This window comes from Zootoca vivipara, chromosome 9 (assembly GCF_963506605.1).
Source record: "Zootoca vivipara chromosome 9, rZooViv1.1, whole genome shotgun sequence".
Classification (NCBI taxonomy): domain Eukaryota; kingdom Metazoa; phylum Chordata; class Lepidosauria; order Squamata; family Lacertidae; genus Zootoca; species Zootoca vivipara.
This window is the reverse complement of record NC_083284.1, coordinates 50693753-50705989: the sequence shown is the minus strand read 5'-3', so window position 1 is coordinate 50705989 and position 12237 is coordinate 50693753. Positions and strand designations below refer to the sequence as shown.

The window sequence follows — 12237 nt, the reverse complement described above, 5'->3', positions numbered from 1 at the left end:
AGGCTGCTTTGCAAGGTGTGTATTTAATCATTGGGAAAGTCATCATGATGTCCTCCAGATATTGCCAGACTACAACTTCCAACATCCCTAAACCTTGGCCATGGTGGCTGCGGTTAATGCGAGTTGTAGTCCAGCAATACCTGGAGGGCACCAAGTTGGCTGCTCCATTCAATCATCAAATGCATTAGAAGCACCTGCTACACATTACTTTTCACCTGTTCCTCAGCAAATATATAACAGTAGTTAACTTGGGTAGCATGGGCAGTAGCCAGTATTTCAACTGAGGGCCACAGAAACACAACCGTAACACAGAAGCAACTTGTGTAAAATTACCAAATGTTAAGTAAGTGATAAAGTGCAAACTGCTCCTTTTCTTCCATACTAACAGGTGGCTTTAAAATCCTTCTCATTAATAATAGTATTACTTTCAAGGATCCATGCCCTGAATCCTAATTATTGTTGCAGTAATTATTGTTTTAAAGAAAATGATCACATGAATTCAGCATAAACAATTTTAATAGATAGTTTTAGCTTGGTTGGTTTAATAAAGTGCCCTGCTATGATTTTAACACAGTATATTTGTTTAGCGATGAGATTAATGGGATCATCCGATGATGTTTTTCACATTTATGTCTGAATGCACCACACAATGAAGTCCATTATTGCACCCCTGTAGTCTAAGTTTTCAAATGCCATGGAGTGGGATCTGCATGGAACTATATGAAGAAGTCCTGAGTATGACAGACTACTATCATTATGCTTTCAAAGAGCTTCAAAAAGTATGCTTGGTGAAAGCATGAAACATGACAGACTCCCTTAACCAACTTTTACATGTAGAGGTTACAGTGTGAAGGGCAAGCAACTAGCCCTAGATTAAAATAAGTAAATAAATCTGTAAAAAGGTAAAGGTAAAGGACCCCAGACAGTTAAGTCCAGTTGCGAACGACTCTGGGGTTGCGGTGCTCAGCTAGCTTTACAGCCCGAGGGAGCTGACGTTTGTCCGCAGACAGATTTGGGTCATGTGGCCAGCATGACTAAGCCGCTTCTGGCAAAACCAGAGCAGCACACAGAAACACCATTTACCTTCCTGCCGGAGCGGTACCTATTTATCTACTTGCACTTTGATGTGCTTTCGAACTGCTAGGTTGGCAGGAGCTGGAACTGAGCAACAGGAGCTCACCCTGTCGTGGGGATTCGAACCGCCGACCTTCCAATTGGCAAGCCTATGGCTCAGTGGTTTAGACCACAGCACCACCCGCGTACCAATAAGTCTGTAGGAATCTAAAATATTTCCCCCCAAGATTTTCACCTAGGTTAAGCTCCTTATATTTGTTGGGTATACATCTATGGATCTCTCACACTTATTCATTTCTAGTTTAAGATAACAAAGTTATTTGTTATTTCTTAAAGTCTCTTTAAATAAACTTATTGATTGGCTGGTTGCAATGAAACTGACATTTTAAGAATGTGTCACAAAAGACTTGCAGACTACCATTGATTGTTTTTGAACGGACAGCCACTATCAATTACTTCTGGTTGATTTATTTACGATACCTGAGAAAACAGAGCTGTGCAACCCAGACTGTTCTGACACAGGCAGAGAGCACAATAGGCTCTACCACATCTGGGAATAAAGTTGCAAAACTGGGAAAATGTGGCAAAATATCATTTCTAATGATACGGTCTGAAAAGGTGCAGAAAGGATACTTAGAATACAAACTAATAAATAATTATGATTCTTCTTTTCTAAAAATGAAAAAAGAAAAGAAAAGCTGATTCAGCTAGGAAAAATGATAAAATAGATTAACCACACACATTTAGTAAAAAGTATTAATAGTGTAAGACATCCAAACTCCTCCCTGATTTTTCCTTGCAGGTGGATTTTCATGGCTGTAGCATCAAGACAAAATCTGGACAAAAGGGTGTGAAAGTATTATGGTACACGATGGATTCTCTTTTGGCAAGCTGAAACATTTAGCCACTGATGCAGCTGATAGTCAGGAATACTATGTGATATTAGAGGCTGATTATCCAATGTGGAGTACATTCTCTAATGTGGCTCTGTAGTACTCTCTGTGGTATCAATTCTTAATTGTGGATCATAGTATGGATCTTTAACAGAAGAATTCAATATACCTTTCTCTGAGGAAGGCTTTTGCTACCCTATGCTTTCAAATTTCCACCCATAGCCTATCCAGAAAGAAGGGATTTAAAGGTCCTGGCTAAAAAAGTCTACGTGTTTGTGTGACCAAAAGACCATTTAACGTATTATAATAGTGGAGGGCCCAAAGAAGAGAGAGGATTGAACCCTAGATTTCATCACTCTATCTTCCCTTTGGATTAGGCTCAGATACTTCCTGAGCTGAAGCAAACCTGAAATATCAATTCCACATTTTACTTCCTCACGCTTAGAATTTTTTGGGGGTAGTGAGCTCCATAGGTAGCAATGTCTTTCAGGCCCTGTACATATACTGTCACCACGTACAGCAATGTCCAGTCCCGTCAAGAGTAGTGTGTAACAATCCTCTTATTTACCACTGTCCCTAGACTCTGCTGGGAGTGTGTCACATATCCCATGTTCCACAGCATCTTTGGACACTGCTCCACATGCTCTCAGTTGCATCCTGCTAGGCTAGTAACCATGGGAGCTAACAAAGATCCTGTCTCATTACTTCAAGGGAAAGGCTATATAGGGAAAAAGAAAGCACTCAGGAAAATCTGAGGGCCTTGATTTCACACTGTTAGCAAAGCATATGAGGATTTTCAGCTGGGTCTGGGCCAGAAACAAGTTAGACATGTGTGCCTGTATCTAGATTCTTTCATGAACCCTGGCACTTCAAGCAACTTATCTGTCATTCTGGCCCTATATTTCAATTGGAAAAACCCATATATCACCCTGTAAGACAGGCTGAGGCCCATAAGTATTGGGTGCTTACACTCTTTCTATCATGCCTATATCCTTTAGTGCTCCTGTATGCTAACATGTGTTTCGTTCCCTGTCTCCAAACGGTTTTCACGTCCTATTTTCCTTCTCCCATGTGTTCTTCATTTGTCTTTTATAGCAGTCTCACTTCAAAACATGGCTCTGTCATCAACCCACATACAAAGTACTTTCCAGGGGTAGTTTCATGACCAGTAGCTTGTGGCTCAATGAACTGCTTACCTTATCCTTGCCTCCCCCCCCCCCACTTTAGTGACATCTCCATGGTTGCTGAGGTTGCAGCTCAGGTACTTCTGTCAGGGAACCTATCACAATTGGGCCAAACCCACCAATGGGAACCTTGCTTCAGCATTTTAACCATTAATTTATTAGCAAGGATACTGTGGCACAAGTGATTTCCTTATGTATAGCCCCAGCTAAATTACAGATTTCTAACTGCGTCTACAAAGTGACCCATGGGGGGGGGGGACAAGCATTAAATTTCTTTTTTTACTGTACTTATGATGCCCAATAAAAGTGATTTGAAAAGACTTCCATGTGTGGTTGAGATAAAATGTCCAAATTGCATTTTAAAAGGCTACTTATAGTATAAATAGCTAGTGTCCTCATTATCAGCTTAGCACACAATATGGAATACAGACAGTGAAACTATTCAAAGGGAATTACTGAAATCCAAAGTAATAAAGTATTTTCAAATATGCAGTTATTGTTTTCAAATACTAAATCTTGCTTTCATTGAAAACAGCTCTTACTTGAGTATGCGAGGGTGGTAAGCCTTTTCGGCCATATACTCCAATCAATGCATCTTTCTGAAGGGAGATATTGAATTTTAGAAACTGTGGCTGATCAATGAAGACCTGTGACCTCCAGAAGATCCCAGGAGGAACTTCTTGTGTTGCTCTTCGGCCTATATCAAGTTCTCCGGAATCTATAGTATTGTTTTCTTGTGCAAATCCTCCTAATTTTCCTAAGAGATTTAAAAAAATATTAAGACATCAAATATTTGCTTTCAGTTATCCTTTAAATAAGATGTCAAATATTTAGACTAGTTTCAACTGAAATATTACTTGAGAATCATTCAGAGAATGTTAACGATCCTAGGGAATTCACTGAAGAGCTAACAACACAAGGGCAGCTTACATAAATACCTTCAAAGTCAAAATCCCACAACTTCCCCAAGGTATATTGTTAAGGCAAGTGTTGTAGGACATACTCTCATTCTGATCACTCTTAACCTAATTATTCTGCAAAATATGTATCTTGTTAAGTAGGATTAACTCTGGTGCTTATCACTCTGTCTAAACACAACAGTATGCTTGCAAGTGAAAATTAAGATGAAATGGAGTATACAGTCTTGCAGATAAATTTTCATGTAAACAGGTAGCAAAACAATCATTGGGATTGAGAAGTACAATTTTACGCTACATTAGATAGTACAGCATTCATTTACACACTAGGAATGCTCTGTGAAGTATTCTTTCAAAGCGTATTCATTTCTGTGAAAAATAATTCAAACTCTATCTATTTAAATTAGTTACATAACGTGCACACTGGCAAATGCAAAGACACAAAACTAGCCAATTTTTGGGGGGAAATGGGACTTCCTGTTTTCAATTTATGACAAGATATCTCTTGAAACAACATACTTTGAGCATATGAAAATGTGATTATTATGCCTCACCCTTCTATTCTAACCGCAGGACATTACAATCTATAACCTACTCAAGTGAAGCATCAGTGTTAATTGTGTTATATCTATCATTCTCTAGATAGTGCATATTCCTTAAAACATTTCAATAAATTTGGTTTCTGTACAAAAATATAGGCTCGCATCATTTAAACCCCTCTTTAAAATTAGCTGCCACACAACATATGTAAAGCTTTCCCCATTCTGCAGCTGCACCTATCCTGTCGGCTATTACGAATACCTCTACTCTTTTTTCTGCCTTTAAATTGCTTAGCACAGTGCTGTTGATAAATGGTGTGGGGTGCTTTCAGAAAGATAGATAAAACAAGCTTTGATTTTTCTGCAGCTCTAAATTGGATGATAAGCAATGTTTGAGCAAAACCTACATTTGATTTTCAAAATCCCCTCTTCTGCTTTCTGTAGTGCTTTAATAACACCAACAAGTGGTGACTTAAAAGTGCACATAGCATCACCTGCGAAAACTCTATTAATAGAGCATACACATGTCAGAGGTATTGGGATAATGAAAGTATATTTTAAAATATGTTGTAAGGACATTTCATCCTTTTATTAAAAGATGCTGTAAACATAGGACGAGATCAAATAGAGCAAAAGATGCTAGCTGCTGTGTATTTTGAATACTGTACTTCCCAAGTTTAGATTAGGTATGAGTATTTAAGTCCGCTCACCTCTCTTAGTGTGGCGGCGTTGCTGGACGAAGAGGCTTCACTGGGGCCCCGATGGTGGAATTCAAACGGCAGTGCCCTTCCTGATAGGTGGAGGGGGCATATGCCCCCACCGCTTATCAGGCGCTGGATCTTAGCCTGCACCATGCATTGGCAAATGGGGATGCAGGCTGGGACGTGGGCTGTGCCAGGAGGCGGAGTCAATGTAGCAGACGGTGGGCTTCCCTTGGATCCGCCCCCTGGCGATTTAAGCAGCCCACACCTGGGACACAGCCTGTTTGTTCCTGCGCCAGGTTTTTCCCCCATCCCACCCACCCATGATTTACGCTGATAGGCAATGCTATGGTGGTCGTCGTTCTTTACGGGGCTGGGTAGGAATTTGCCCACCAGGCTAACTGGCACTGACTCGGTGGTTTTGCCTACCTCATAGCAATTGGTCACAACTGGTTGAGCATTGGGGCAATCCCTTGTTCTGGACGGAGGGGAGGTTGTAGTCCCCGCCTGCCCCTCCAAATGCTGGGGTATCCCGTTAATGTAATCAGGGGGAGTTGGCATGTCCGCGTGCCCAGGGGGGCCAGGGCCAAAGGCACTCCCCCAGACAGCTTTCCCCGTGGGTGCCACCCTATTTAAGTCTTAGGAACCCCCACCTGGATTGACCACACGTTACTTCTGGCGGGCGGGCCGGAAGTATTTAGATTGCCCCATGCCCAAGCCAAACCTCTTTCATCTGTATTCAATAAAGTTGTGGCCAGTTTTTACCCAAAACCCAGTCTGATTGGTCTCTTATTTATATGGGTTGGGGTATGGTAAGTCCGATGCCTTGTCCTGCAATGAATGACTGATAAATTACCTACAGGAAAAAAGTGCTTCAAAGCCAGAAACATGTACGGCACCTGTTTCACAAACCTATTAATTGAATGTTGGATCTGTCATATATATGTCAGTGGAGGGATAAAATGAAAACCCATTACGTAAGTGTTGGGGAGAGCTAGTGGGTAAGCACAGTTTCTAATAGTCATAGTCGGAATGGTGTGAAGGAAAGTACTGCCTCTCTGAAATTTCAGAGAGGAAGATGCCCATTCAACTGAAGTATCAAAATGCTGACTCAGAGGCCAGAAAAAATAGCAGGATAGATTACGTACACTTGGCCAAGAATTTTATCAGAAATCTGCATTTTGAAGAGGCACTTTTACTCTCTTCAATTTGATACGGGACAAAAAGAAAAACCACTTTTGCAATTTTCACAGGAAACAGGTTGGGGGAGGGCACTCATAAATGATACAGTTGGAACTGAAGATGGCCTAGTCCAAAGTGCCATACTAAATAATACCCATTCCCTGGGGGATTGCAGCAGTGGATGCGACTCAGCGTGGCCGTGGCAGGGGGAGTGCCTCTTCCTTAGCTTCAGTGTGATGGGAAGGGGTGTTTACTGTCTCTCGCATTGCACTGAGTGCTGGGAAACACTCACAAGGCTGCAGGAGTCAATGAGTAACATGCAGCAGGCAGCATTGGGTTGGATTCTTAGTTCAGGTGGGTGGTGGGCCCACACCCTGTGGCAAAGGGGTATTCTCTTAAATCACTTGTGGTATCGCTGAATACCAATACTGTCTCACATTCTTTCAAAATGGTACTTATAAAAAGGAGAGAAAACAACAATAAATGAATCAGTTGTTCTGTTTGTTGTTCTTTTGTTTCTAGTGCATGTCTCTTCTCTTTGTAGATGTTTTGTCACTCCAGCTGAAGTTTTCTAGTGTTGTCCAGTGAAGTGAGCCTGTAGTCCTTCACTGTTTTAAGTGTAATGTAATACACACGGAGAAAACAATTGCCTACACATATGGGTCTTGAACTGGCTGTGACTATTCAAGCAGAAAGTTTGAAGGTCATATTGGAAAGGCCAATTAAACCATGAAGTTAGTGCGCTGCAAAAATGGAAAATATATGTGCATTATTAAGGTTTATTTGGAAAAGGGTTCACGGACTGGTGCTGTACAGGAATGGGGAGCTAAAGCACCAGGGAGGATGTATAATGTGCTTTTTCATAAAAGGTTTAAAATTGCTTGTGGACAGAGAAAAGAGGGGGAAAATAGACTTTAAAAAATTGCAGAGAAAATGAATAGTTGAGACATCAGAAACCCGTAAAGTAGGAAAACATAGGTTCTTCAACCAAAACTGACAGGCAGCAGCTTTATTATACAGTGGTACCTCAGGTTACAAACGCTTCAAGTTACAAACGCTTCAGGTTACAAACTCCACTAACCCAGAAATAGTACCTCAGGTTAAGAACTTTGCTTCAGGATGAGAACAGAAATCGTGCTCCAGGGGCGCAGCGGCAGCAGGAGGCCCTATTAGCTAAAGTGGTACCTCAGATTAAGAACAGTTTCAGGTTAAGAACGGAACGAATTAAGTTCTTAACCTGAGGTACCAATGTACACAAAAGTTCTACAACAAAGGGTGCTATAGACAAACAGGTGAACAGAAAGTTTCTGCACAAATTAAGCTGTTTAAGCACATTGGAATCAGGGATCATCCAAAACTCATTTAGTCTTCCCATGATCAGATGAAAACTAACAAAGGAGTTCACATTTTGGGTTAATGCTGATGATAAAGTGGGGACAGTGGGAGAAGAGGGAACATGTGATCTGACATTTTTATACACTGGACTCATTTCATGTAGAAGGGATCTGCAATAATTTCATTTTGTGCTTTAAAGTGTGTTGTCATAAAATGCAAAACAAAATATTGATGTAGGCTTCCTGATATGCAAAATATTGTCCCCTAACCCATATGGAAAGTACAGCCAGTAACAACTACTCTAGGTATTTGTATTAACATTCAAAAACAAATTGTTTAAATGGCTATATTTTCTAATTCTCCTCAGCCCATATTTCTGTATTTGACAATCTCAGTGCTCCATAATTTTATTAAGAAACACCCACACCCACACACCATACATACATAAACCTATACTTTACAGAATTTAAATATTTACTTAACAACATGAATGATTTTTTTCTTAAGGATGTACAAAATCAAGACACAACTATGAGAATGTTTATTTAGCAAATAGATAGGCTAAAGTTTAAACAAATCAATAAAAGTAATTATTAATTTAATTTAATAATACAAAATGAATTTGGTATAATTTACCAAGACATTAAAAGATTAATAATGCCTGCTGCAGAGAATAGTTTAATATAATTTCAAGCTTTCAGTGATCATGGGAAGCTTTAAAGGGTATCAAGGAGTAAGATTAAATTTATAGCCAATCAATAGCACACCATCCAATTGCATGATATAACCTTGAAATCATACCACCAACTGTGATGTAGCTGAGACAATTCTTTCAAAAACATCTAGCATCATTTCCTAGCTCATTTGGTTAGAGTAACTGCAACTCAAAATAGTTAAAAACAAGAAAGGTTCTTGTATAAAAATCAATAAACAATCTCATCAGGAGATCATTTAATCAGAATGAAGTATTTCAAAGAATATATAATATATTTTAAATAGTGTGGCATGGCATTTTTAATCTCGTCTTTTGCTATTTTACAATGTCTTAAGCCAAGGTATACAACTTCAACAAATGATCCTTGAGGACATCAAACGACAAATAAATTATTTACATGAAGATTATGCTAAGCATTTTATTTTTAATATAAGATTAAAGATAATATAATAAGATTAAGCATTTTATTTTTAATATAAAAGAGTAGATGAAGAAAAATCATAATCTGGAACAGAATGAGCTTGGCTTTTCTCAAACTGTTTTCTTAATTGTAATCAATATTTTAAATTAACCCACTGACGTTTACAGGGATATTTATTTGAGAACCTAATTTATTTTTCAAACATTTATTGAAATTTCTCTAACTCCCATGGAAGCATGCACAGTAAATGTAACATTAGCTAGCAGAGTTCACCCTCTAAGTGAGACAGAGCTCAATTACACTGTACCTTGTTAAATAGATGGTCTGTTTTTCACAGTGTAATTACTCACATAGGGAAAGTCACAAAATAATTAGGGAGGAATGTTTAGACAATGTGTAATTCTTTTACGTGTAAGAATTTTTGACATGCAGCACTTATTAAGTAATTACTAGGATTGATTTCTGCATCAGCACTAATCTTTATTTGGTAGCAGCTTGAAAGTCTGTTCGTAAACATATGAAACAAGTTGGCTTATATTGTACTGTACTGATTGATACAATGATCACTACAGACCGAACTAAGCCAGTACTGGACTAAATCAGATTGCATGTTTAAGCTACAAATTAAGTGTATCAGACAATCACCTAAGCCATCCTAAATAGACTTTTCCCTATAGCACACTTCCAATGCACTTGTAGCATCAGAGTAAACATTGCAGATGTGTCCATATCTTAAAAGCTCAATCTTAAACATGCCTCTCAGAAGTAAGTTGTATTGAATTCATTAGGGCTTACTTCCAGGTAAGTGTGGTTAGGATTGCAGCCTTAGTCACTTTCCATTTATTTACACATATAATGTATGCCTGGGCCAAGCTCTTAACATCACTCCATTCAATTCACTTCTCATTTTGTTTCAAAATAAAGACTGCATAGTTTTCCCGTCATACAATGCAGAACATTCAGAGCAGAACTACCGGTACAAGTTACAAAGAACAAAACTCTGCTGAAAATAGCAGCCCTATGCCAAATGCCCCTGATTCAACTTAACTCTAATATATAATGTCACTGCAATGTGTCTTTCCCTACTCCTGCCAGCCAACATAGAGCACTGAAACTGGGGGAAATGCATGCTGCAACAGTATCAGAACATGAGGAAAGCTGAATTAAGCATAATGGAGAGTGAGCTTGCCCTTCTTGGCAACAGTCCTGTTTCCATTAAACATGCCGTTCTATCTCCCAGTTGCTAGAAAAGAAATGATGGCAGAAGCCAGCCATTTCCCCATACTTCTTACATAACGTAGACCAGGCATTCTATGATTCTATTATTCACCTCTAGCAGTTGGGCAACAGTTGACTTGGTTATATTAGATCCCACCATGGCCAATGTGTGTATGTCCAGCTATCAGCTGAGCCCTTTCAGCCTTATTCCCAACAATGTTCTAGTCATCACATCACAGCCATGTGCCTCCCATTATGTAACCATACTTTCCATTACAGATGTGGCAGAACTGTCTCCTACTTCAAGACATATGGCTGATAGCAGTAATGCCTATTTCTGTAGGGTATGGGATGGTCCCAGTGCCCTTCCCCACTCAGTAACCTGCATGCCTTTTATTGGGTGGGCCACAGCGTATATTTGTCATGGACCAGCTCGATGCAGAGGAGTGGTGGAAGGCACCAGCTGGGGAAACCCCAGAACATGCGGAGAAATGAAGAGGGAGGAGCAATGAAAGAAAAGACGTGGAACCTTAGGCTACTGGGGAAGAAAGCAGTGGGAAGGCGGGGACCTTCAGTCCTCACAACTGCCTCATTGGGGCAAGACCTACTGGGAAGGGTTGCTGTGATCCCTAAGACTGAACTATTTTCCCCCCCTTTGAATAAAGAGAACTTCACTGACATCAGTGTTCTATTGCTGACTTATGCCTGACTCCAGCTCCTGAATACTATTACTAATATGGGAGCTGGAGCACAGAGCAAAGCATTAGGCAGCGGCAGATGGGAGAGTATTTCCCTGACAAGGATGGACAATGCTTTGGCTGGTATCACTGATGTCGGGTGACTGCATGACTGGCCCATGGGCCAATTTTGCTGCTGGTCTTAGAATAAAATCTTAAGTACCCCCAAGGATCATCTAGTCCAACCCCCTGCAATGCAGGAATCTCAGCTAAAGCATCCATGCTAGATGGCCATCCAACCTTTGCTTAAAGACCTCCAAGGAAGGAGAATCCACCACCTCCCGAGGGAGACTCTTCCACTGTCGAATAGCTCTTACTGTCAAAAAGTTTTTTCCATATGTTTAGTCAGAATCTCCTTTATTGTAACTTGAAGCCATTGGTTTGAGTCCTACCTTCCAGAGCAGGAGAAAACAAGCTTGCTCCATCTTCTCTGTGACAGCCCTTTAAATATTTAAAGATGTCTATCATATTTCCTTTTATTCTCCTCTTTTCCAGGCTAAACATACCTAGCTCCTTCAACTGTGTCTCATAAGGCTTGGCTTCTAGACCCTTGATCATCTTAGTTGCCCTCCTCTGTACATGCTCCAGCTTGTCAACATCCTTCTTAAATGGTAGTGCCCAGAATTGGACACAGCATTCCAGGTGTGGTCTGACCAAGGCAGAACAGAGTGGGACTATTACTTCCCTTTATCTGGACACTATACTTCTGTTGATGCAGCCTAGAATAGTGTTAGCTTCTTCTTCTTCTTCTTTTTGCTGCTGCATCACACTGTTGACTCATGTTAAGCTTGTGGTCCAGCAAGACCCCTAGATTCTTTTCAATGTTCTGCTAGTAAGCCAGATGTCCCCAATCCTATATTTGTGGATCTGGTTCTTCATGCCTAAGTGCGGAAACTTACCTTTGTCCCTACTGAAATTCTTGTTAGCTTGCACCCAGTTCTCCAAATGCTAAGGTCATTTTGAATTTTGATTCTGTCTTCTGTGGCATTAGCTACCTCTCCCAGTTTCGTATCATCTGCAAATTTGATGACCATCCCCTCAATTCCTTCATCCAAGTCATTTATAAAGATGTGGAACAACAATGGGACCAGGACAGAACCCTGTGACACCCCACTTGTCACTTTTTCCCCAGGATGACGAGGAACCATTAATGAGTACTCTTTGGGTTTGGTCTTGCTGGAGGACAATGAAGCCCACCAATCAGTTATTGAGCCATGAGGGTGATTGAATGATCGGGGGGTGGGGGTGGGACAACTTTCTAAATGGTGGGGAAGAGAGGGGGATAATGCCATGAGCCTTTTCTCACATGGCATTGATGGGG

The 12237-nt window shown here is 40.3% G+C and overlaps 1 protein-coding gene across 4 annotated transcripts in view; it reads right to left on the bottom strand.

Annotated features, from left to right (window-relative positions):
- Positions 1-12237, bottom strand: part of LOC118083382 (teneurin-3) — a 271449-nt gene that overhangs the window by 121052 nt on the left and 138160 nt on the right. For all 4 annotated transcript variants that reach the window (XM_060278721.1, XM_060278719.1, XM_060278718.1 and 1 more), the window contains exon 5: positions 3694-3908. In XM_060278721.1, the coding sequence (XP_060134704.1) occupies positions 3694-3908 (215 nt within the window). The remainder of the gene's footprint in view (positions 1-3693; positions 3909-12237) is intronic.